The sequence below is a fragment of the Panthera onca genome, chromosome C1, assembly GCF_046562875.1.
Source record: "Panthera onca isolate mPanOnc1 chromosome C1, mPanOnc1 haplotype 2, whole genome shotgun sequence".
NCBI classification, from domain to species: Eukaryota; Metazoa; Chordata; class Mammalia; order Carnivora; family Felidae; genus Panthera; species Panthera onca.
In genome coordinates this window covers 149,876,480-149,900,683 of record NC_138346.1, presented here as the reverse complement: position 1 = coordinate 149,900,683, position 24,204 = coordinate 149,876,480, and the positions used below count along the sequence as shown (strand labels likewise).

The 24,204-nt window shown below is 34.8% G+C and overlaps 1 protein-coding gene and 1 pseudogene across 2 annotated transcripts in view; both read right to left on the bottom strand.

Moving 5' to 3' along the window:
- The window catches only part of SYDE2 (synapse defective Rho GTPase homolog 2), a 52,337-nt gene that overhangs the window by 3,817 nt on the left and 24,316 nt on the right, over positions 1 to 24,204 (bottom strand). For both annotated transcript variants that reach the window (XM_060625395.3, XM_060625396.3), the window contains exons 4-6: positions 23,298 to 23,424; positions 7,887 to 8,068; positions 4,520 to 4,748 (exon numbers count right to left, since the gene is read on the bottom strand). In XM_060625395.3, coding sequence (XP_060481378.3) covers positions 4,520 to 4,748; positions 7,887 to 8,068; positions 23,298 to 23,424 — 538 coding nt within the window. The remainder of the gene's footprint in view (positions 1 to 4,519; positions 4,749 to 7,886; positions 8,069 to 23,297; positions 23,425 to 24,204) is intronic.
- LOC144617320 (CBY1-interacting BAR domain-containing protein 1-like) lies at positions 10,628 to 22,266 on the bottom strand (annotated as a pseudogene).

Sequence of the window (24,204 nt, the reverse complement as noted above, 5' to 3'; positions counted from 1 at the left end):
ATTTTTTTAATGTTTTATTTTTGAGAGAGAGTGCATGCGAGTGTGCACGTGAGTGGGGGAGGAGCAAAGAGAGAGGGAGAGAGAGAGAGATCCCAAGCAGGCTCTGTGCTGCCAGCACAGAGCCCAAAGCAGAGCTCAATCCCACGCCTGAGAGATCATGACCTGAGTCAACACTTAGCCAGCTGAGCCATCCAGGTGCCCCTGATATTTACTTTAAATTGATCTTTAATAACAGTATTAATATAGAATGCCCCATGCCATTAACTGAAGCAACTGCAGAATAAATAGCTGATTTTTTCCACTGCTTAATTATTCATATTCCTTTTTCTCCTCTAGCTGCTAATCTCTACTAAGTCTCCTGGCTTTTCTCCCTCATTTTCTTGCTATTCCTGTTCTTAGTGCTTAAGTGGCATGCCTGTTGTTTTCATTACAGTACTTTGCTAACCTTGAAGTAATCTGGTTTGTGATCCAACCAAAGTAAAACTTTTTTTTTTCTTTTTTAAGTAAGCTCTATGCCTTGGCAACGTGGGGCCTGAACTCATGACCCCGAGATCAAGAGTTGCATGCTCTATCAACTGAGCCAGCCAAGTGCCCCTAAGTAATGCATTTTTGACTCTGGATTGAGCCTGTCTTGTCGTGCTCCCATCTTCTGACATTCACCTTCAAAACCCAGATTTGTTTTGTTGCCAGTTACTTAAACCAAATCCCTATTCAAACATTATCGTTGTGTATTTTCTTGGAAAGGATTTAAGAAACCAATTATAGTAATATTTTTATCTTTTGGACTAAGAATTCAATTTCTGAAAAATCAACCTCACTGACTTTTTAAACTACTAATGGTGGAATGCTTTCCTATTAAAAATGCAGAGAAACTGGCTAATTTTGACCCCAAAAGTTCTGGTTTTTCTAGTACTATGACTGTCCGTCTTCAACAGAATAAAATTAAAAATGCAATCTATAAAGTTGCTGAAAATGTTTCAAAATGTAATGGTATGTACTAAGAATCTTTATTTTCTTATCTTGTTTTCTACTGGTGGATTTATATTTTCAACCATCACCTAATATTATTAGCCTTTTATCTAGAGTATAATTGCCTTATTTAATAGAATATATTGAGTGCCTCGTTAGTGCCAAGCACTGTCTTAGGACTTGGGTGTATAAGGGTAAGCAAAATATAGTCCCTGACCTCATAAAGCTTAGTCTAGTGAGAAAAGTGAAACAAAAAGGAATAGGAAAAAATTGATAGCTTTTTCCCAAAAAAACCTGCCCCAAATTTACTCATCATAGAAAATGTGATACAGCAAACAGCTAGTCTAGGAGTTACACTCTCTCTAAAGCTATTTCCCCTTCTATAAAGAGAAAGAGTGGCCTATCAGTAAATTTCAATATTCTTCTTACAACAGCAAGACCATTTTTAAAAAGCAACAATTTATAAAAATCCAATACATATAAAAGATGAAACAAAAACTGTTTTGATCAAAAGGGAAGTGTGTTTCCATTTTGTTCCCTCACCTGTTGCCAATCTGGCTCCAAAGCTGTTTCCAAAGAACCTTAGGGCTTGGCAGAAGACAATCTGAAATACCACTGGCAGGATGATTTCTACCTCTTGGTGCCAATATGCTAGGATTTTAACTGATCACTTTGAAGATAAGATTTTTCAAATGGAAAGCTCAAAGCAAATTTCACTATTGCCCCAAATGAAAAAACAAAAAATAACACAAAAGTTAAAGTAAAAACGAAGGTGGATGGGAGAAATGTGGAACCAACTCTTTTTTTTACCTCCAGAGTAGGGGAAATCCCAAAAACAAAAATATGTAAGATATGCATAGCAAGGAGTCAAACCTTCTATCTAACACATAGAGATGGGCATTTACCAAGTTAATGCTCTATGGCTCATTCTCTGTATCACTATCAACTTTCTCACGCACAGTCACTGCACTACTGTTATTGGATGTCTGCCTTTTCTTGAATCCAAAAACAAATGATTTAGAGGGCAAAACTAACTGGTATTTACTCTCATCTTTCCGCCCTTTGTCTGAGGTACTATAACTAAAGAAAAGTACAGGTTATAGAAAAGGAGGCAGATGTTTTTTTTAATTGAAGTATAGGTGACATGTAATGCTATATCACTTTCAGGTGAATCAACTCTATACATTACACAGTGCTCACCACAATAAGTGTAGTTATCATCTGTCACCAACATTATCACAATATTGTTGACTATACTCCCCATACCATACTTTTCATCCCCATGACTTTATTTATTTTATAACCAGAAGTCTGTATTTCTCCCATCCAAGTACTAACCAGGCCCTACCCTGCTTAGCTTCCAAGATCAGACGAGATCGGGCGCGTTCAGGGTGGTATGGCCGTAGACTGGAAGTCTGTATTTCTTAGTCCCCTTTACCTATATCACTCCTTCCCCCATGCCATCTCCTCCCTGGCAACCCCCAGTTTGTTCTCTGTATTTATGAGTCTGTTTCCAGTTTTTTCGTTTGTTTGTTCATTTGTTTTGGTTTTTAGATTCCATATATATGTGAAATTATATGGTATTTGCCTTTGTCTGACTTCTTTCACTTCACATGATACCCTCTTGGTCCATTCATATTGTCGTGAGTGGCAAGATCGCTTTTTTTTTTTTAAATAGCGGAGTAATATTCCATAATTAGTATATACACCACATCTTCTTTATCCATTCATCTACTGATGGGCACTTTACGCTGCTTCCATATCTTGGCTATTGTAAAGCTGCAATAAACTTTTCAAATTAGTGTTTTCATTCTCTTTGGGTAAATACCCCATAGTGGAATTACTGTATTGTATGGTATTTCTATTTTTAATTTTTTGAGGATCCTCCATACTGTTTTCCATAGCAGCTACACCAATTTACATTCCCACCAACACTGCACAAGGGTTCCCTTTTTTCCACATCCTCACCAACACTTGTTATTTCTTGTCTTTTTGATGCTAGCCATTCTGACAGGTGTGAGATGATATCTAATTGTGGTTTTGATTTGCATTTCCCTAATGACAAGTGATGTTCAGCATCTTCTCATGTGTCTGTTGGCCATCCATTTGTCTTCTTTGGAAAAATGTGTATTCAGGTCCTTAGAGGAGTTATTTTTAAATAACATTAACCTCTGATACAGAATTAATGATAAAGAAATCAGGTACTGATAGTAAACTGTGTTTATCTCTCCAGGTAAGCAAGTTTTAATTTGCGATTAGAACAAAGATGGCTCCTTTCCCAATTCCTGATGTTTATTACAATTAAAGTAGTTGTAGGAAAAACTATAGAAAACACATTTAAAACTTTAACCTCAGAGATCCCTTATGTTGGGCACCAAATGCAGAAATCAAACCAATTAGCCAAAGAATCTTGATTCAGGATTTTTAAATAATTAATTATATATACCAATTCAGTTAAAAGACACATTAGAAATGACTTTTAAGCTTGTGTTTGAAAGAAAGCAAAAATTTTAACTTTCCAAATTTAAAAGTTGAAGTTTTTTATTCACTTTTTAAAATTAGTTAGATGTATTTTAGGACTAAATCAAGCATTTTGTTGCACTTTGGTCCATCCTTACATGTATCATTAAAAGAGTAACAAAGAGCTAACTTTATGCAAAACACTTTGGTCACTATCTTTGATGATTTATCTGCAGAATCTTCACAACAACCCTGAGGTAGGCACTATTTATAGAGAAGCATACTGAGGGGAATTAAAGTATGTGCCTGGGCCACAATGGATCTGAATCCAAGCCTGACTCCAGGAGCCAACCACTTTTACCACTGTATGCTACATAGAGCTCCTAAGTACTTTCATGTTTGGTACTATGCAGGGTAGGGAAGGGAAGCAGGCATTACAATAGGATAAGAAAAATTTGGAACCTAAACACAGCATTAGAACATCTAATTAAACATGTATTCCTTTTAGCTCTGAAACTATATAAGAGATATAGTAGGAAAATAACTGTCAGCTTTTTGTTCTTGACTGGAACAAGGGATGGATAAGAAAGATGGAAAGATCAAAGATAACTGTCAAGTCAAGCCTGGATAATTTGAAGAATGACCATGAATACAGTAAAAATGTCAGGAAGAAGAACTGATTGAAGGACTAAAGAAGTTAATATTTACAGAGTACCTATTATGTGACAAGAACTGCACTGAGCAGCTTAACATACGTAACTCCTTATTTAAGCCTCCTATAAATTCCATAAACATTATTAAAGTCCGTATGACAAAAGACGATACTGAGGCTCTAAGATGTTAAAGAACCTGCCCAAGACCAGACTGCTAATAAGTAACACAACCAGGATACAAATCCTGATCTGACCAAATCCAAAATGTGCACATTAATCTATAGGTCTATTATATTATCAGCAAAAGCAAAAAATTTAAACAGAAAAAGCAAAATCTAGGAAATATTTTCTGCAATCATATATGGGCATATTTAGTGATTAGCTAATACAAACACTCTGCCCTTGAAAGAGAAAAGTATTTCCAGAGAATCACTTACCTGGCCAGAGTTGAAGTAAATAATGAAGAACTTCAATATGTTTTTTGAAATCCAAAGCACTTGCAAGTTCTTCTGAATCAGTAAAGACTCTGTTGTTATGGTTAGTGTCTTGCTTCTGACTTAGTAACACCGGTCCGAAGCACACAGCCAGGTTCTGGCACGTCATCTTATTCACTTCGTGATAAGAAGCCACCAATTTCAAATGATCCAGCAACATCTTTAGGGTTGCCTAAATTAAGTTAAATTACATTTCACTTAGTAAAGTCATACACAGGAGCAAATTTAAGGACACAATTTACAGCAGAAAATATAAACACACATTCTGTTACTTTTCAAAAGATTGTTTCAAAGCTTGGACCCTTAGGTTCCAATGACATAATTTGATCGATTAGATGGTTAAAATGTATAGTCTTTATAAAGGCTCATGAATGCATTCCAAATTTCAACTGGCGTCCCTAGGAAAATATACATCAACGTTTTCTTCTCTTCCCTCCTCTAAAATGACAATAGCAAAGGCTGTGATGGAAAAGGGATTAGGTAAGAGTGTTTATCTTTAAGAACAGATAAATCCTCTAGTCATAATCAGGGGACTGCCAACCTTAAACTTAGGAAGCTAACAATTTCAAACGAGGCCAGGGTCTATCATGATACAGAATAGGAAAAAGGCCAATGTGCTTAACTAACAAATACTTTAAGTAGACAAACCATGGAAAAAAGAATAGAATAGCTAGAGATGAAAAAAAAAAGTTTTTTTGTTGAAAAAGAATACTTTTTTTTAAAGTATTTTTATTTATTTAAGTAATCTCCACACCCAACATAGGGCTTGAACTCACGATCCTGAGGATCAAGGATCCAACTGAGCCAGCCAGGTGCCCCCAAAAAAGAATATTTTTTAAAACTTGAAGAAACTAGTAAGGGGTGGAAGGTTATTTAGGTCTAAGCAATTATGGAAAGAAATATGATGTTTTTGAAGTACTGGCATGTGATCAATCATTTAACAAATAAAATGAGTGTATAATTTCTTCTTCATAATTGTATTAAAGAAATGAATGCCAAGTAAAACTGTAATTTTAAAAATTATTAAAAAAGAAAAAATCAAAATGACTTATTTTTAGAGCCAAAAGTAAAAAATGGATTCAGTGATCAGAAGATCATTAGTAACCTTGGCAAAAATAAGTCCAGAAAGATAGGGTAGGGAGCCAGATTACAATGTGTTGAGTAGTCAAGGGTGGTGAAGAAATAAGGACAGCCGAAATAAATATTCTTCTAATGTTCGGCTGAGAAAGAAAGGAATAAAGAAAGAAGAAAAGTTAGAGGAGACTGTAATTGATATTTTGAAATCAAAACAAATCAAATATATGAATCATAAAAGCAATGTCAATAATAAATATCCATTCTTCATCTCCACTCACTATACATTTGCTAACACAAGTGGGATTCTACATATGTTTTTTTTTAAATTTTTTTTTTTTACCGTTTATTTATTTTTGAGACAGAGAGAGACAGAGCATGAGCAGGGGAGGGTCAGAGAGAGAGGGAGACACAGAATCGGAAGCAGGCTCCAGGCTCTGAGCTGTCAGCACAGAGCCCGACACGGGGCTCGAACTCACAGACCGTGAGATCATGACCTGAGCCGAAGTCGGACGCTTAACCGACCAAGCCACCCAGGCGCCCCTATATGTTGACATCTTAAGGCTACTTTCAGCATACCATGCTGTGACCAACACACACACACACACACACACACACACACACACACACACACACACGGCTAAATATCTTAGATTTAATCTCAATAGCAAACCAAGAAATACAATTTAAAGTAAAATATTTTTTTGTCTACTAAATAAAGATGAGCCAAAAAGTGCAATTGTTGTGTGCCTTTTGAAAAGTAATATGAAAACATATTAAGAGCCTTTGAGGGGCACCTGGGTGGCTCAGTCGATTGAGCGTCCGACTTCGGCTCAGGTCATGATCTCGCGATCTGTGAGTTTGAGCCCCGTGTCGGGCTCTGTGCTGACAGCTCGGAGCCTGGGGCCTGTTTCAGATTCTGTGTCTCCCTCTCTCTCTGACCCTCCCCTGTTCACACTCTGTCTCTCTCTGTCTCAAAAATAAATAAATATTAAAAAAATTAAAAAAAAAAAAGAGCCTTTGAATGTTCACATCATTTAAATCAACAATTCCATTATTTCTACTCCAAATAAGTAATTCTAACTGAAAAGAAATCTCTGCACAAAAATATATACAAATAGACTCAAAACCTAAATACTATACAAGAGAATAGTGATTAATTATGTCAAATCCACTCAATGGAATATTATGAAGCCTTTTTAGAAAGGATGATAATAGCAAGAGCTTTAGGACCAGAAAGACCTATAAATTCAGGTGACAGACTACAGCACTCATAAAAGCTATATAACTGGAGCAGGTGATTTAAATTTCCACTCATTTCCTCACGTGTAAGTCAAATGATACCTGGCAATCAAATTTTACCTGGCAACGAAGAAGGAATATGTCTACCCCTTCATTCCACCCTTCTAATTCTGCTTACTTCTTTGTAGTTGTTCCCTTCTTCTCACCCACAGGAGTATACTTACTAATCTAACTGGACCGAGCACAGGGAAGGGGACAGTAAAGGTGAATGAAGTTTTGGGGCTTAATATTTTCACACATTCACTCTTGCCCTTTCTACCTTCACATAATAAGAAATATAGGCAAAGTTGACCTCATCTGGACAAGCTCAGCCATCTCTCTCATTTTCTCTTTTGTTCTAAGGAACAACAGTTAAAGTTAGGTTGAGGCTGGTTCTGCAGACCCAGCTACCCTCTTATCTCCTCTGGTCCTGAGGATACTGGTCCCAAGATTTAGATTGTGAGGAGGTAAATGGGAAGACGCAAGAAGGAAAGCGATGGTGGTGGTGAGGGTTACTTAAGTCTTAAGGCTAAGCCACGTACACTGAAACAGTTACCATATTTTTCAAATACTAAAAGGAAATACATTAACTACATATAGTTAATTAACTAACACGTTAATTATTGTTGCCTTTGGTTATTGATAATTGCAATTTTCCATTTTCTTTACTATATCTTCTCAATTTTTCTATAATAAGCATATATTATTTTAATAATAAGGTAGCCATACTCTTTAAAAATATATAGGAAGTACCTGTGCCTAGACTAAAATTATATACAGAAAAGATAAAATTGTCATCTATATTTATGCTGTTTAAGGAGCCTTTAGTAAAGGCAGAGCTTAAACTCCTAAGTGCCACAAATGTGAAATACCTGAAAAACTATTTGTAGCTCTGGAGCTAAGTATATATTCATTAGCTGGCTTTCAGGGAAAAAGGTATACCACTGATGCTCACCCTCTCAACATCAGGCAGACAATCAAGCAGGTCAACAGTATACTTAGAGTCACTTGGGTCATTCTCACATCCACTTGATGACATTTTCAAAGGATTTTTTGCCACTGCATCTATTACAGCCTCATAAAGCTGCTTTGTTATCAGAGGAGAAGGAAGTTCTCTTAGATAGTCCTTAAGAACACCTTTAGAAAACAAAGACAGATAGCAATTGGTCTTCAAAATAAAATAAACTGTGGTAAATTATTTTTAACTGAAGTATTGTTAACCTTTAATATTCTGAAAATAACAAAAGCAACAACAAAAAACTATTATGCTAGTGAATATTTTGTATTCTTATAAATTGCCTTGGTAATTGACTTCTTGTTTTGCAACCATGTTAAAAATGCACACACATAATTTCCAATTATCATACATATTATTAGGTTTGTTACTCATAAAGTAAGCAATTCGCAGTACATATACTGTATTGATTCTGGCCCTCTATAAATGCATGTGAAACAAAAGCTGAGAAAGCAAGGCATACTAATATAATTGTAAATTATTCCAATTACATGGATTTTTAATTTCTAGACTCTTATTTGGTAAAGAATACCAATTGTCCATGTACAACATCATGTTTCATAATAGTGTGTTGTATACTTGCAAGTTGTTTTGTTTATTTACTGATGAGAAACAGGATTCTCCCTTACATTATTTTGTAGATTTTGGGGTTGTATCCAAAGAAGGTTGGATCAAAATACCTGTTTGCATAAACTGAAATCACATCTTCCTGCTATGCCATCAGATTTTTAAGAGTGGGGTTGGGAATTTTGATAAATTTGGAGTAACTTATTTTGGGAAAGAATAAATTTTAAATGTTTTCTATTTTCTTCTTCTAAATGAGGCATAACTGACATACAAGGGTAAATCTTAAAAGTTCTCATCACAGAAAAAAACAAATTCTAACTATTCATGGTAATGGATTTGTAACTATGTATGGTTAAGTAGACTTTTTGTGTTGATCATTTCATAATACATACAAATATTGAATCACTATGTTGTACACCTGAAACTAATATAATGTTATACATTAATTATACCTCAATAGGAAAAAAAGTGGTCAAAAGGCCTTGCAAATAAATGAGTTATATAAATATATTTCCCCTTTAATACTCTTATGTGTCTTAAACATATTTATGAGTGGTTGGATAATCTCAAATGCTACAGCGTTGTATGAGGGGGAAAATCATTCTTAATATCAAATAAATAAAACCAAAAGCCAAGAACAGAAATCATCACACTTGTCACTATAACAAGAGCGAGGGAAGTCAATTCCAAACACACCACAGCGGTCATGAACTAAGAGAGATCACCTATGGTACAGGAAACAGGAAAGTGTGATTTATGGTTGTGATTTATGGTTGTTACATATAAACAAGGTAGGTAAGAAACTGGCTAAAATCTACAATGTGATCACAAGGGAGAACAGGAGATTTTCGGACACCAAAAACCTAAAACTAAACAATATCGATTCAGAACATGCTCTCAGCTAAACTGAGAACTTAGACTGCTTTTTGTGGTTATCCCAAATGATTTTATGAATTTCGTAATTTTTATATGCCTGACTGGTATCCATGAAATAACAAAAGTACAATTCTCATCCAAAGAAACACAAGTATTGTACTTACTGAAAGGCTGTAGCAAATTGATTATTTTCAAGAATAAAAATATATACTCTTTCATTAATTAGATGGCAGTTTAGTAAAATGTTTACAGACTTGTAATGATTTATGGTTTTCCATGATGTTTTCTTAGGCCACATTCCACCAAATTACAGATTTCAAGAAATTGTAGTACTGCTTTATATGTTTTAGTGTAATAATGCTTTAGTGTAATAGCATCTTCATTTTAAAACCAGAATCAGGCTGAATATGGTTTTCACATTTATGTGAAGCTAGAATTTATGCTTTATGTAGTTTTAAGACACTGATATCCTAGTGTCCCATTACCTTTAATCAAAAGTAATTACATTCTTGTTGAAAAGTAAATTATGCATCAAATAAGGAAACTTCAGGTTGTAGTAAAAGGGAAAAACAGTACAGAAAAAAAAAACCTATCTTTTTGATAAGACTTTATGGAACAGAATTTGTATTTAATCAGAATGACTAAAGACCCTTTTTTGGTGATGAAAGCAAAAGAAGCAAGTGGAAGTGTTAGATCTCTTGGTTTTTTCATCTACAGTATTTATATTGCAATCTCAACTAGGTATAGTGCATTAATATAAAATACTTTTGAAATATATCATCTTTTTTTTAAATGGAACCTATTCAAAAATCACATACTGCTAGATAGGATATTGAAATGATTGGTGTGCATTATTTTTTAAAATCTTCTTTTTTGGTCAGCATAAATTTCCTTTAATTTTCATTTCCAGTAGGACTTCATTTTGAGGTTTAATGTCTATGAAGCCAGTATAAAGTTTTACAATGTAGTAATTCTGGATTCCAAGTCATTTAAGATGAAAAATGAAATGTGAGAGGTGCCTGGGTGGTTCAGTTGGTTAAACGCCTGACTTTGTTTGGCTCAGGTCATGATCTCACAGTTGGTGAGTTCAAGCCCTGTGTCAGACTCTGCGTTGTGTCAGGCTGATAGCACAGAGCCTGCTTGGGATTCTCTCTCTGTCCCTTCCCTGCTCTCTCTCTCTCAAAAATAAACATAAAAAAAGAAAAAAGAAAAATGAAATGTGAAATTACTTAAGAAAACTAATTTTCTTCTGTAACATCTAAGTCCTCATCATCCTCTTCATCATCATCTTTTGCTTGTTGATCCTTTATTAGTTATCTGTCCTATTGCAGATACACACTTAGCTGACAGTGATCTTTGAAGAGTTGACTTTGGATCTGCTCTGACAATATCTAAACAGGATGAATAATCTGGTTGATATGGACAATTTTGAAAAACCTCTAAATCTTCATCAATGTTTTGTATAAATTGGTAGATAGCAGTGCAGACCTTTAAAACTTTGCCATGAAGTAACATTTCAATAGTGATAAATTCTAAAAATATAGTCTTTATGTCCTTTATTTTCTGCTTTTCAAAATTGTCAATAGTTTCCTCCAGATGACGAGTTGTTCAGGTAGCATCCATTGTGGCTCTCTGTAATTAAGTTTCTGCATTACAAAACATTTTTTTAAAGATTAAAAGTCAGATGCTCAGTCAGTTGAGCATCCAACTTCGGCTCGGGTCATGATCTCACAGTTTGTGAGTTCAAGCCCCATATCGGGCTCGCTGCTATGAGCGCAGAGCCCACTTCTGATCATCTGTCCCCCTCATTCTGCCCCTCCCCCACTTGCACTCTCTCAAAAATAAACAAACATTAAAAAGCAAACAAAACAAACAAAAAAAGATCAGAAGTCAAAGGATACAATAATATGTATTCCTTCTGAGTTAACTGATTGGCTTCCCAAGTCATTGCTATTAATGTTGCTCTGAGATCCTCTCATTTCATTTTCACAATGGTTCCATAAGCTTTCAAAGGTTCAACTACTCTGGCTTCAAGTCTTTCAACCTCTGCTTGTTGATAATACTGAAGTTTGGCAAACTAATCAGAAACGTTTTTTAGGCCCTGCTTTCTTCCTTTCTTTCTTTGTCTCTCTCTCTCCTTCCTTCCTTCCTTCCCTCCCTCCCTCCTTTATTTTTTCAGGCCCTGCTCTAAACCTGGGGTCTCTGTAGAGGCATACACATTGATTTCATTCACCAGTAGGTCTGCTTTGTCTCACAGTCTGGCATTTTTCCACACATAAGCAGCAAAGATTTGGCACAGCTCTCCGAAATGTTTCTCCGCATTTGTGACAGCATCTTGCAGTTGTCTGGTTTGAGTATCCTAGTTTTCCAACCTATGCCTCAACACCCTGCCTTGTGCATGGCCGGGGACTCCAGGCTGGCATCCAATGACCTGGGCTCTGACATGACTGAGCGTGAACTACAGTGCAAGATGCCACCTCCTGGAGCCCCCACCACCATCTGATAATCTTTTCAATTTTGATAGTAATATGATTCATTAGTTTCTTATGGATCCTTCCATGTTTGTTTATGTAAATATAAATAATGTATTACTATTATTATCATTTGTTACATAATAGATAGCATATCATGTCCTGTTCTGTTTCTTGCTGTTTCATTTAACATCATATCCTTGAGATCTTTTCAGTATACAGAAAGCTTTCTCAATCAGTTTTATAGCCACATCACAGTATTTCAAAGCAGCTTGCACTGGGGCCAGAAAAACAGAAAAACAGCTGTTCTAACCAACAAAGAGCAATGGGGACCAGATCTAACTTCCTGCCTGTAACAACTGGGAACACCAGATAAAATATCTGAAAAAAAAAAATTAAAAAACTGTGTCCAACACATTAGACATCAAAGAAGGATAGTGATCCCTAAGGGATGGGAATCTAATGAGGTGTGCTCATAACTGCCTTATTGCCCGAAAACCTTTCCAAGTCACTGTGAGGGGGTGCAAACACAGGTAGCTAGTAGGTCCAGCTAAGTTGAGGAGAGGAAGCTAGAAGACTAAGGAAGTCAAAGCAGCTAGAGCTTGCAGGACAGAGTATTAGAGAGTAGATAGCTGCTCAAAAAAACAAAAACAAAAACAAAAACGAAACAAACAAACAAACAAACAAAAAAACACCTCTGGAGATTCCCAAGAATCCCCCTGAGTCTCTGAGTACTGATCAGCATGTGCAGGTGAGGAAACTAACCAAGGGTGGAAAAGGAACCACCGAAAAAGATTAAAGGGAACAATTTCAGGAGCTTATACTAGCAGGCAATAAATAGCTCCTGTTCTGAGCAACCAAAGTGAAAAACTTCGAAACTTAACGATATTTGGCTATAGTACTGTTACAGCTTGAATTGTGTCTTCCACAAAAATATATTTGAGTCTTATCCCTCAGCACTTCAGAATGTGGCCGTGTTTGGAACAGGATCTTTACAGAGATAATCAAGTTAAAATGAAGTCAGTAGGGTAGGCCCTAATACATTCTGACTGGTGTTCTTATAAAAGGGGAATTTAGACACAGAGACAGACATACAAAAAGGCAAGAGGATGTGAAGAAGCAGGGGAGAACTGTGTGAAGCCAGAGAACTGGAGTGATGCATCTATAAATGAAGGAATGCCAAAGATCGCCAGCAAAAAAACAAAGGCTATGATGAAGCAAGGAAGAATTTCCCTACAGGTTTCAGAGGGAGCAAGATCCTGCTGACAACTTGATTTTGGACTTCCAGCCTCCAGAACCATGAGGCAATACATTTCTGTTGTTTTAATCACCTAGTTTGTGGCACTTAGCAGCCATAGGAAACTAATATGAATGCAAAGAAGGGTTTTGCTTCAGTAGTGAATCAAAGAAATATAAAAAGAGAAGACTTATTTAAAAGCTGCTCTCTTTCTGCTTATAAGCACACCTACAAAAAATCTAACGGTTCCCAAGTAACTTCATTGTATACTAGAACAAAGCCCAAGAGTGTCTATAAAATTAAAAAATATATATATCTAGCACCCAAAAAGGTAAAATTCACATCTGACATCCAATAAAAAATGACCATGTGTATAAAGAAGCAGGCAAATATGATCTATAATGAGAAGAAAAATTAATTGTGAACCAACCCAGAAATGACATAGCTGATAGAATTAGTAGACAAGGACATTGCAACAGTTATTATATGGTATTTCATATGTTTAAGAAGCTAGAAGAAAGACTGAACATGCCAAGTAGAGAGACAGAATGTTTGAAAAAAAGATCAAATTTCTAATAGTGAAAATTAAAATATCAGAGATTAAAAATACAATGAGTTAAATTAATATTAGCAGAGAAGATTAATGACTTGAAGACACAGCAATATAAATAACTAAAATTAAACAGAGAGATTAAAAAAAAAGACTGGAAAAATGAACAGAATATCGGTGAGCTGTAAAACAAATACCAGTGACCTAATACATGTGTAAGTCTTTAAAGGAAAACGGGAGGTAGAACATGGGTGAGTCAAAACCACAATCGTAATTGAAGATTTCAACATGCCTCTCTTAACAAGAAGAAAGAAAACACATAAAGACATGGAAGACTGGGACAACATTATTAATCAACTTGACTGCATTGGTAATTATAGCATATTACATCTCCAAACACCAGAACACACATTCTTCTCAAGGGTTCAAATGAAACATTTACCACACAGAAGAGCATATCCTTGACCTTAAAATAAGTTTAAATAAATACAAAAAGATTCAAGTCACATGAAGTATGTACTATGATTATAATGGAATTAAATGAGAAATTAATAATAAAAAAGTATCTGGAAAATTCTGTAAATATTTTGACACAAACTAACATACTTCTAAATAATCCATGAATCAAAGAAGAAAGAAAAAGGAAAATCAGAAAATGAGGGATGCCTGGGTGGCTCAGTTGGTTGGGTGTCTGACTTCGGTTCAGGTCATGATCTCACGGTTCGTGGGTTTGAGCCCTGTGTCAGGGAGCCTACTTAGGATTCTGTGTCTCCGTCTCTCTCTGCCCCTCCCGATCCCTCGCTCTCCCTCTCCCTCTCTCTCTCAAAAATAAATAAACATTAAAAAAAATTTTTTAAAGGGGCGCCTGGGTGGCTCAGTTGGTTGAGCATCCAACTTCAGCTCAGGTATGATCTCACCGCTGGTGAGTTCAAGCCCTACATCGGGCTCTGTGCTGACACTGACAGCTCAGAGCTTGAAGCCTGCCTCAGATTCTGTGTCTCCCTCTCTCTCTCTGCCCCTCCCCACTCACACTGTCTCTCTCTCTCTCTCAAAAAATAAACATTAAAAAAAATTTTTTTTAATTAAAAAGTATTTGAACTGAGTGAAAATGAAAACAAAACACATCGGAATTTGTGGGATGAGGTTTAGAATTTAGAAAGAAAGCTATAGCACTAAGTGTTTACATTAGAAAAGAAGGAAGGTCCCAAATAAATGATTTCAGTTTCCCTTAAGAAAATAGAAAAAAGGGAGGAAGTTATACTCAAAGTCAGCAGAAGAAAAGAAAATATAAAGATCAGAGTAGAAATTAATGAAATAGATAATAGAAAGCAATAGACAAAATAAAATCAAAATTTGTTTCTTTGAAAAGATCAACAAAATTGACAAACCTTCAACTAAGCTGACCAAGGAAAAAAGAAGAGTCACATTACTAAAATCAGTAATGAAAGAGGGCATCACTACCAACCTTATAGAAATAATAAGGATTATAAGTGAATATTATGAATAACTATATGGCAATAAATTAGGTAACTCAGATGAAAGCTAGAACTCATAGAAAGAGGTAAACTATTGAAAGTGACTTAAGAAGAAATAGAAAATCTGAATATATTTACAGTTAAACAATTTCTTAAGTTTATTTATTTTGAGAGAGAGAGAGAGAAAGAGAGAAAGCATGAGCAGGGTGGGGGCAGAGAGAGCGGGGAGACAGAGAATCTCAAGCAGGCTCTGTGCTGTCAGTGCAGAGCCCAATGCAAGGCTGGAACTCATGAACCATGAGACCATCATGATCTGAGCCTGAATCAAGAGTCAAATGCTTAACCAACTAAGCCACCCAGGTGCCCCTGAGGAGATTTATAATAAGACACTGAATTAGTAATTTTTGAAACTTCGCACAAAAGAAAGCCCGGCCCCAGATAGTTTAAGTGATAGTTGAATACTACCAAATACTGAAAGAAGAACTAATAATAATTTTTCACAAACTCTTACCAAAAATAGAAAACACTTCCCAACTCATTCTACAAGACCAGTATTATGCTGACACCAAAACCAGACAAAGACATCACAAGAAAACTATAGACCAATATCGTGTAGGACACAAAACTCTTCAACAAAATACTAGCAACTAAATCCAGCAACATGTTAAAAAGGAAAAAAAAAAAGAATATACATCAGGACTAAGTGGGATTTATCTCAGGAATGCAAAGGTTGGCTTAACATCTGAAAATCAATTCATGTAATATACTATATCAATAGAATAAAGGACAAAACCACACGATCATTTCAACAGAGTCATAAAAGTCATTGAGCAAAATTCAACACACTGTCATGATAAAAACACCCAAAAAACTTGGAATAGAAGGGAACTTCCTCAACTTGCTAAAGGGGATCTATGAAAAACTCAGTTAATATCATAAGTAATGGTCAAAAGCTGAATGTTTTTCTCCTAAAATCAAGAACAAGATAAGGATGTTCAGCTCTTGCCACTGCTGTTCAACATTACATTGGAGGTTCTAGCCAGGGTTAATTAAGCAAGAAAAAGAAATAAGAAGGATCCACCTTGGAAAGAGAGAAGTAAAAATATCTCTATTTGCAGGTAACATAATCTTGCATATAGAAAATCCTAAGGAATCCACTAAAAAAAACAGAATAATTGAGTTTAGCAAAGTACAAGATCAATATGCAAAAATCAACTGTATTGTGTTTTAATTTTTATTTTAGAGAGAGAACATGGGGAGAAGGGCAGAGGGAGAGAGAGAGAAAATCTTAAGCAGTCTCCATGCTCAGTGCAAAGCCCAGCGTGGGAGCTCGATCTCACAATGGTGAGATCAAGACCTAAGCAGAAATCAAGAGTCAGATGCTTAACCAACTGAGCTACCCAGGTGCCCCTCAACTGTATTTCTATGCACTAAAAATGAACAGTCCAAAAAAAAAAAAAAAAAAAAAAGATAATTCTATTTACAACAGCATCAAAATAATTAAATACTTAGGAATAAATTTAACAAAAGAAATACAAAACTTGTGCTCTGAAAACTAAAAATCATTTATGAAAAAAATTTAAAAACTTAAATAAATGGACAGCTATCCCATGTTCATAGATCACAACACCTAATACTGTTAAAATGAAAATACTCTCCAAACTGACTATAGATTCAACATAAAACCTATCAAAATCCTACGTAGCTTTTTCACAGAAATTTACAAGCTGATCCTAAAATTAGTATGAAAAAGCCAAAATAGCCCAAAAAAATCTTAAAAAAAAAAAGAACATCGGTAGCCTAACACCTCCAAATTTCAAATTTTACTATAAAATTTCATTAATCAAAACAATGTGGTACTGATATAAGGATAGACATACAGATCTATGAAACAGAACTGAGAGTCCAGAAATAAACCCTCATATTTATGGTCAATAAATTCTTGATAAGGTGTAAAGACAATCCAATGGAAAGAAAGTAGTCTTTTAATAGATTTTTGGATGGGTCATTTGCATGTTAAAATCACTTAGGACAAAGACAGGACTTTCGTCTGAAATATAACCATTGGTAAGATATCCAAATTGTTCACTGGAAGTGCCTGGGTGGCTCAGTCAGTCAGTTGAGTATCTAACTCTTGATTTTGGCTTGGGTCATGATCCCAAAGTCATAGTCTAGAGCCCTGCATCTGGCTCTGCCTTAAATGTGGAGCCTGCTTGGGATTCTCTCTCCCTCTCCCTCCCTCTCTCTCTCTCCTCTCTCCCTCGCCTTTTCTCTCTCTTTCCCTCTCCCTCTCTCCACTGCTCATTCTCTCTAAAATTAAAAAAAAAAAACTTTAAAAAAGTATTCACTGAATAAATGGGAATGTCCAAGAGTTCTGCAGATAATCTTAAATAGGAAAGACAGAGGCAGTGTAGGTATGCACCATGAAACTTTAGAGAGCTTTATTCTCAGAAGAGCATAAGTTTCTGTTCAACAGTGAAAAGATAACAATCTGGAAATAGTGCTGGGAAACCAAGAGTATATTGACCAGACTTCTTCCTGACATATAAGAAGAAACAGAATATGTATAAAGAGCTTGACATATCCTAACAATCAATACATGCTAGATGTACAGTGATGATAACAATAAAGCATTTTATACACCGTAGACATGTAGTAATTGTTTATTCCCATTCCTTAACTTATATAATGTGACTTTTTTTTACTGCCATCATTAGTTTTGCAATCTAAACCTATCTACAACGAATAGCAACATGTGGTGTAAAGAGGACAACTGAGTTACAGTTAGAAAGTGAAAACCCAATTTTCTGTAGCTGCCAAATAAAGACAGCTACTAACCCTCTAGGGCATGATTTAAAAAAATAAAAATAAAAAAAATTCCACGTGTGTTCCTTGACAAAAAGCAAGACTTGTTAGTTCTAACGAAACTTAATATGCCCTGGTAGTTTGAGACTCACCTTATAATGCAATTAAATTAAATTAAAACCTAAAAGATCTCCAGAAAAGATAATGTTATAGTTTAGTAAAACACATATTTAAAATACCATTATCCTTTGTATAATACACTAAGCAACCATTAATATAAATGAAATTTTAAATTAACACAAGTTCAAGATTACTTACTTCACTATAATTTGAGGGCAAATAAGGGAGAATTATTACTAACAAACACTAAGCACTTAAAGTCTGTTCAATGCACATTATGTTCAACAAAGTAAAAGTTATCGCTCTTTTTCTGTATGTAGACATTAGAAAATTCTATATATAGAATAATTAAGTTCATTAGAAAAATAAAAAGATTTTATAAAATGATATAGAGAGGAGGTATTTTTACTATATGGTGACATATACTATGTAACTACCTATCAATCTAGAAGTTAGCTATATGACCTTATCCCAAAAAGTTAGTGATATGAGTATCTTAAGCCATACTGCCATGTTAGCATCTTTTTTTTTTTTTTTTTGAGAGAGAGAGTAGGAGAGCAAGCAAGCATGAGTGGGGGAGGGGCAGAGAGCGAGGAAACAGAGAATCCCAAGCAGGCTCCGTGCTGTCAGTGCAGAACCTGATGGGAGGCTCGAACTCACAAACAAGATCATGACTTGAGCTAAAGTCAAGAGTCAGACACTTATCCAACTGAGCCAGCCAGGCGCCCCCAACCTTAACATTTTCGAATACTTTGGGGACATAAAAACCATAAGATAACAAGTTTGTGGTGACAGTCTTTAATGCTACAGAAACTATGTAAGGGAGACTTGGGGAAAATTTACATGGAAAAATTTATTTAGTGCAACATAGTACATCTTTTACCATGTACTTGAAGAAAATGCAGGCAATTATAGGTAAATAAAGAAGGGGTTCTTGGCTAACATCTAAGTTGCTCTGTAATAGTTAGATACTATGAAACCATATGCCTCTCACCTTCATTCAGGCACAAGGACCAACACAGGAAAATTCTACTCATCCCCATGATAAAATAGGTATCATCACACTAAAAAAAAAAAAAAAAAAAAAAAAAAAAAAAAAAAAAAAGGCATTCTGATAACTAAAACTACTTCTATTTCTCAGAGACTGGTCTGTAGTACCTATATTTTATTAATTCTCAATTTGCAAAATTCACTCTGTTCCTCTACCTAGAACTCTAGCCCTAAATCTTCCAATGGTTAACTCTGTATTATATAGACTTTAGCTCAAAAGGCACTTCTCATATCAATTTTCTTCTCTGATCACTCCAACCATGGGAGTCACCAAGTTGACTACTACCTCCAATCAGTATCATTCCCATTGCCCTACTTATCATTCATAAATTACTATATCTTACTATTCATTGATTACTGATTCTCTTCCTTTACAAGAATACATATATGAGGACTGAGATACTGTTCATCTTGTTCGCTTGTCCTGGTGCCTAGAAGAATGCCTGACATATAGTAAATGACATCAATAAATATTTAGTAAGTAAACCAATTAACTTCTAGATAGGGAAGGATAAGTGATTAAGTGGACTCTCTATACTGCCTCAGTATATTTTGATTGCTAAATCTATTACTATTCCTCAGTGTTTTGCATTCCTTAGTATTTATACAATTTAGGTGTCTATGTTCAATGCAGGTAAAGAAAAACAAAAATAATTTGAAAGTTAATGTGCCAGAGATGAGAGAACATATAATACGCATGGTGGGGGAAATGCATATTTAATATACATAAATGAAGAAAATTATTAACGGTTTAAAGATAATTTTGGGGTTATTACTGATCAAGTATTCTTCTGAGCAAAATAAAAGAATTAAAGATAATTTGGGGGTTATTGCTGATAAAGTTTTCTTTTGAGGCAAAATAAAAGAAGAATTTAAAAAGAATTAAAATTAGAAAAGTCATGGTCAAATCAATGTCTAAGTATTGAACTTAGATAGTGATTGTGTAGCCCTGCAATATGATGTCTATTTTATAAAGGGCAGATACATTCAAATTGGATTTTCCTTCTTAGGAGGAAGGAAAGATTATTATTCTTTTCTAATAATCACTAAATAATAAATATTTTTACTTTTCTAATTTCTTGTTCCTTTGATAAATAAGAGCTATAAACAAATATGAATAGATTTCATACCTTAAATTTTGTACCCCATGAAAAATATAGTTGTCTAGAGCACTTCATTATGTGTTTTAGACAAACCGACTACTAAGAACACATTAAACTGTGAGTAAAGTACGGGCTGTGTGCTGACAGCTCAGAGCCTGGATCCTGCTTCGGATTCTGTGTGTGTCTCTCTCTCTGCCCCTCCCCCACTCATGTCTCTCTCTGTCTCAAAAATAAAATAAACATTAAACTGTGAGTAAACTCTATCATTCTTCATTAATATCTCATTTTTTTTAGAACTACTGAATTGTTAATTATATTTCAAGTTTACTTAGAAATTTGAGTTCACATGGAACAAACACATGAGGCAACATTATTACTGGCAAATTCTACAAATCAACAATATCCTTTATACTGAGACATGATGAGACCTTGCATATAATTCATTGTAATCTCAATGATATTTGTCAGACAACTTTTACATCATTTCATTGTTTTGTTTTGTTTTGTTTTATCAAGAAAGAAAATAGCTCTAGGTTCTTTTGAAAACCAGCTTTCCTGAAATGAAAGAGTATAAAGAATAGAGCAAAAAAATACCCAATTCATAAACTATGGAGATGCTCAATTTTAGAAACGAATGATACAAATCTAACATTCATTGACCTATTGTTCATATCATCTCCACATGCTGCAAATTTCTAACTAAGGACCTTGTCTTATAGCAAATAATCAAATCAAGCCACGTCATGTTATCTTTTTAATTCATACATATTTGCACAATTTTTTTTAAGATAATGCCTCAACAAGATTAAATATTTCATTTAGTTATAGAGTGTAATTTCCTGGGAACTGCTATTTATAAAATCTCTCTTTAATGGATTCTTTACTAATTTTGTTAATTACATATTATTAAGGGAAAAATTCTACTTTCTTTTTTGTAGACATAATTCATTTTTTGTAGAAAGAATAAGCTTTCTTCCTTTACAAAAATAAAAGTAACCATTATCTCTGGTTTGCTAAAATTCAGAAGAAAGAAAAAGTTCCTTGATTTATTGTCTGTTAGAATTAAAATGGTTAGCATCAAAGTTTTGATTATCTAAGAGTATATATTAAATACATGAAAATATAGTCATTCAGAATTCAGAGATTGGGAATCTCAACTATTTGAAAAGCCTCAATCCTAAAAGTAAGCTTTAAAGGATTCCAACCAACAAAAACCTCTTTAATATGTGCAGGTTGAACCTTCCTCAAATTCTCTCTGAGGCAATTAATTGCATGTAAAATGACAAATCAAATTAGATAAATAATATTACAGCATGAAAAAAAATGGCAGTTAACAGCAGAGGGAAGACAAAGAACTATCAAAACACAAAGAAGATCTGAAGATACATACCAAACCATCTATAGGTGAAAGGATAGGATACTGAAGATACACTTCAAAATAATCCATGTCTAGGGGAGAATCAAATGAGGGGTATAAAAGAGACAGGTTTGGTCATGTGTTGATTATGGAAGCCAGGTAATAGATAAAGAGGGTTTGTCACAGTATTCTCTCTACTTTTATATATGCTTGACAACTTTGCTAATAAAATACAACAACAAAAACAAACACGGAATTATAAGTCAAGAGTCCCTGAAGATATCGATTAGTGATAAACAATCTCATAATAGCCAAATTCAAAGGCCTTATTTCTGTTCCCATCTTATATGATCTCTCCATCAAATGACACTGCCTCATACCTTTCCTTAAACTATTGTCTTTCGTTTCTCAAACTTTCTGACTCCTATCCTCTCAATCTCTTCAGCTGGATCTTCTTTGTCTTCGTGCCTCCAAAGTTTGGAGATCCTCAAAGATCTTGTCTCTTCAAACTTTACCGACAATCACAAAGTGTTAATTACAATTATATGCTAATGACCCTCACATTGCCATTTCCCACCTCCACGTCTCAGGAGTACTAGAAGTATATTTCCAATGCTATATATTGGAATATACTCACCACTTGGTAAATTTTACTATATTCTCTCCTTAGCTGTAGATGAGCACTTTTTACTTTGCCTGATATATCCATGTAGATCACCTACTAGTACCTCAAATTCAGTATATAAGTTTGAAACAAAACCCAGTTCATAGTTTTTTGTGTTTTTTTTTTTGTTTTGTTTTGTTTTTTTTTTTTTTTTTCACATTTCTCCACCAAAAGCAGTAGCTCTCCTCTCAGCTTCTTAGTTTCTGCAAATGGTACCAAATCAACAAGGCGTCAAAGTCATGCTTGTCTGGGCCCTCTCTTTCTTCATATCCTTTCAGTTCTATTCTTTCCTATTGTTACTGCTACAAGACTCCTTCAGCTCTTATCACCTCTTTGCTGGTACTACTGCTATCAGCAAAGCTAATTAGTCTTCTGTCCTCTGGTTTCTTTTAATTACAATCCGTCACATAGAGTTGCCAGATTAATATTCCTGAAGACTATCTCTCTAAAGATTTCACTCCCCTGCTGAAAAATCTTTGATGGGGGGGCGCCTGGGTGGCTCAGTCGGTTGAGGGTCCAACTTCAGCTCAGGTCATGGTCTTGCAGTTCGTGAGTTCGGGCCCCACGCTAACAAACAGCTCCGAGCCTGGAGCCTGCTTCAGATTCTGTATCTCTCTCTCTCTCTCCCCCTCCCCTGCTAATGCTCTGCCTCTCTCTGTCTCTCAAAAATAAATAAAAAAATCTTTGATGGGTCCCCTCTGCCTAGTAAATAAATCTGAATTCTCTATCCAAATGGTCAATGCCCTTTACATGACCTGGTGACAATCAAACTGAACTCTGATGGTGTTTTATTTATCCTTCTATGAAGAAAATGTACCTTTTTCTTTCTGCTACCTAGTAATAGCTAATTTAACATAGGTCGTATTTCCCCCCAATATTTATTGGTTGTTTGAGGGCAAGGACCATATCTTGGTACTACCTCCCCACAGAAAATAATACAATGTTTGTGAAGGAAGGAAAATAAGACTTCAGAATAAAACCCAATTAAATTTAGGCTACAAAATAGTATTTTAAGTCCTTTTCCTACAGATGTAGTCTTTCCAGAATGTGTACAGAGAATAAAAACTATTTATTACCTGTTATTACATTTATATCTGGGTACTGGTTTTCACACAGACCAACAGCTTTGCTATCTCTCTCAAAAGCCTCTCGAAGTTCTTTCTTGACTGCTGCCGAACCACATAATCGGTACAGGCCTACTACCTAGAAATAAAATTATGGCCACATTATGATAAATTTGATAATGAGAAGATATAACAGCACAAAATATTTAAGTCACATGAACTTGGTAATCAAATATGTTCTGATGACATTTAATTAAAAATACCTCAAACAGCTTTTGAAATCTCACCATAGACTATATTCATCAGTTTAATAAAAACATTCTATATTCTTTCATTTAAATTCAGACAATATACTATGATTTCTATAATGCTGGCTATCTTAAGATACAAGCCCTTCCCTTTAGTCTTATATGCTCAACCAATATCTCCATGCCCCAAGGTCATGCCTTTTCACATCTTTTCCCTGAACTGAAGAAATGCAGCACAGTGGTTAAACAAGGGTTTGGGATTCCATATAGTCTCACTCTGTAACTCTTTGCTTAGTGAATTTGGGCAAATTATTTAATCTCTTTAAACTCAATTTATTTATCCATAAAAAAGTAATACCATTGAAATAAAATTCCAATATACTATTTGTGTGAAGTTACCTTTTTAGAAGAAAAAAAAGATCCTCAGGAAGAAATGAATTTTTTAACTTACTAAGTTAATTGATTATAAAGGGACAGAGGAAATTCAATTAAAATATATTAAAATTAAAATTAAACCTTTAGTTCAAAATGTATATAAGATACACAGATACCACCCACCCTACATTAAAAAGATTCATTTTTTAAACACAGTTCATATAGGAGATAAAATACTAAGTCTTAGGAAGTTCACTATAAAGTCACTGAGAAGAAATCAGCACTGTATCTGTAAA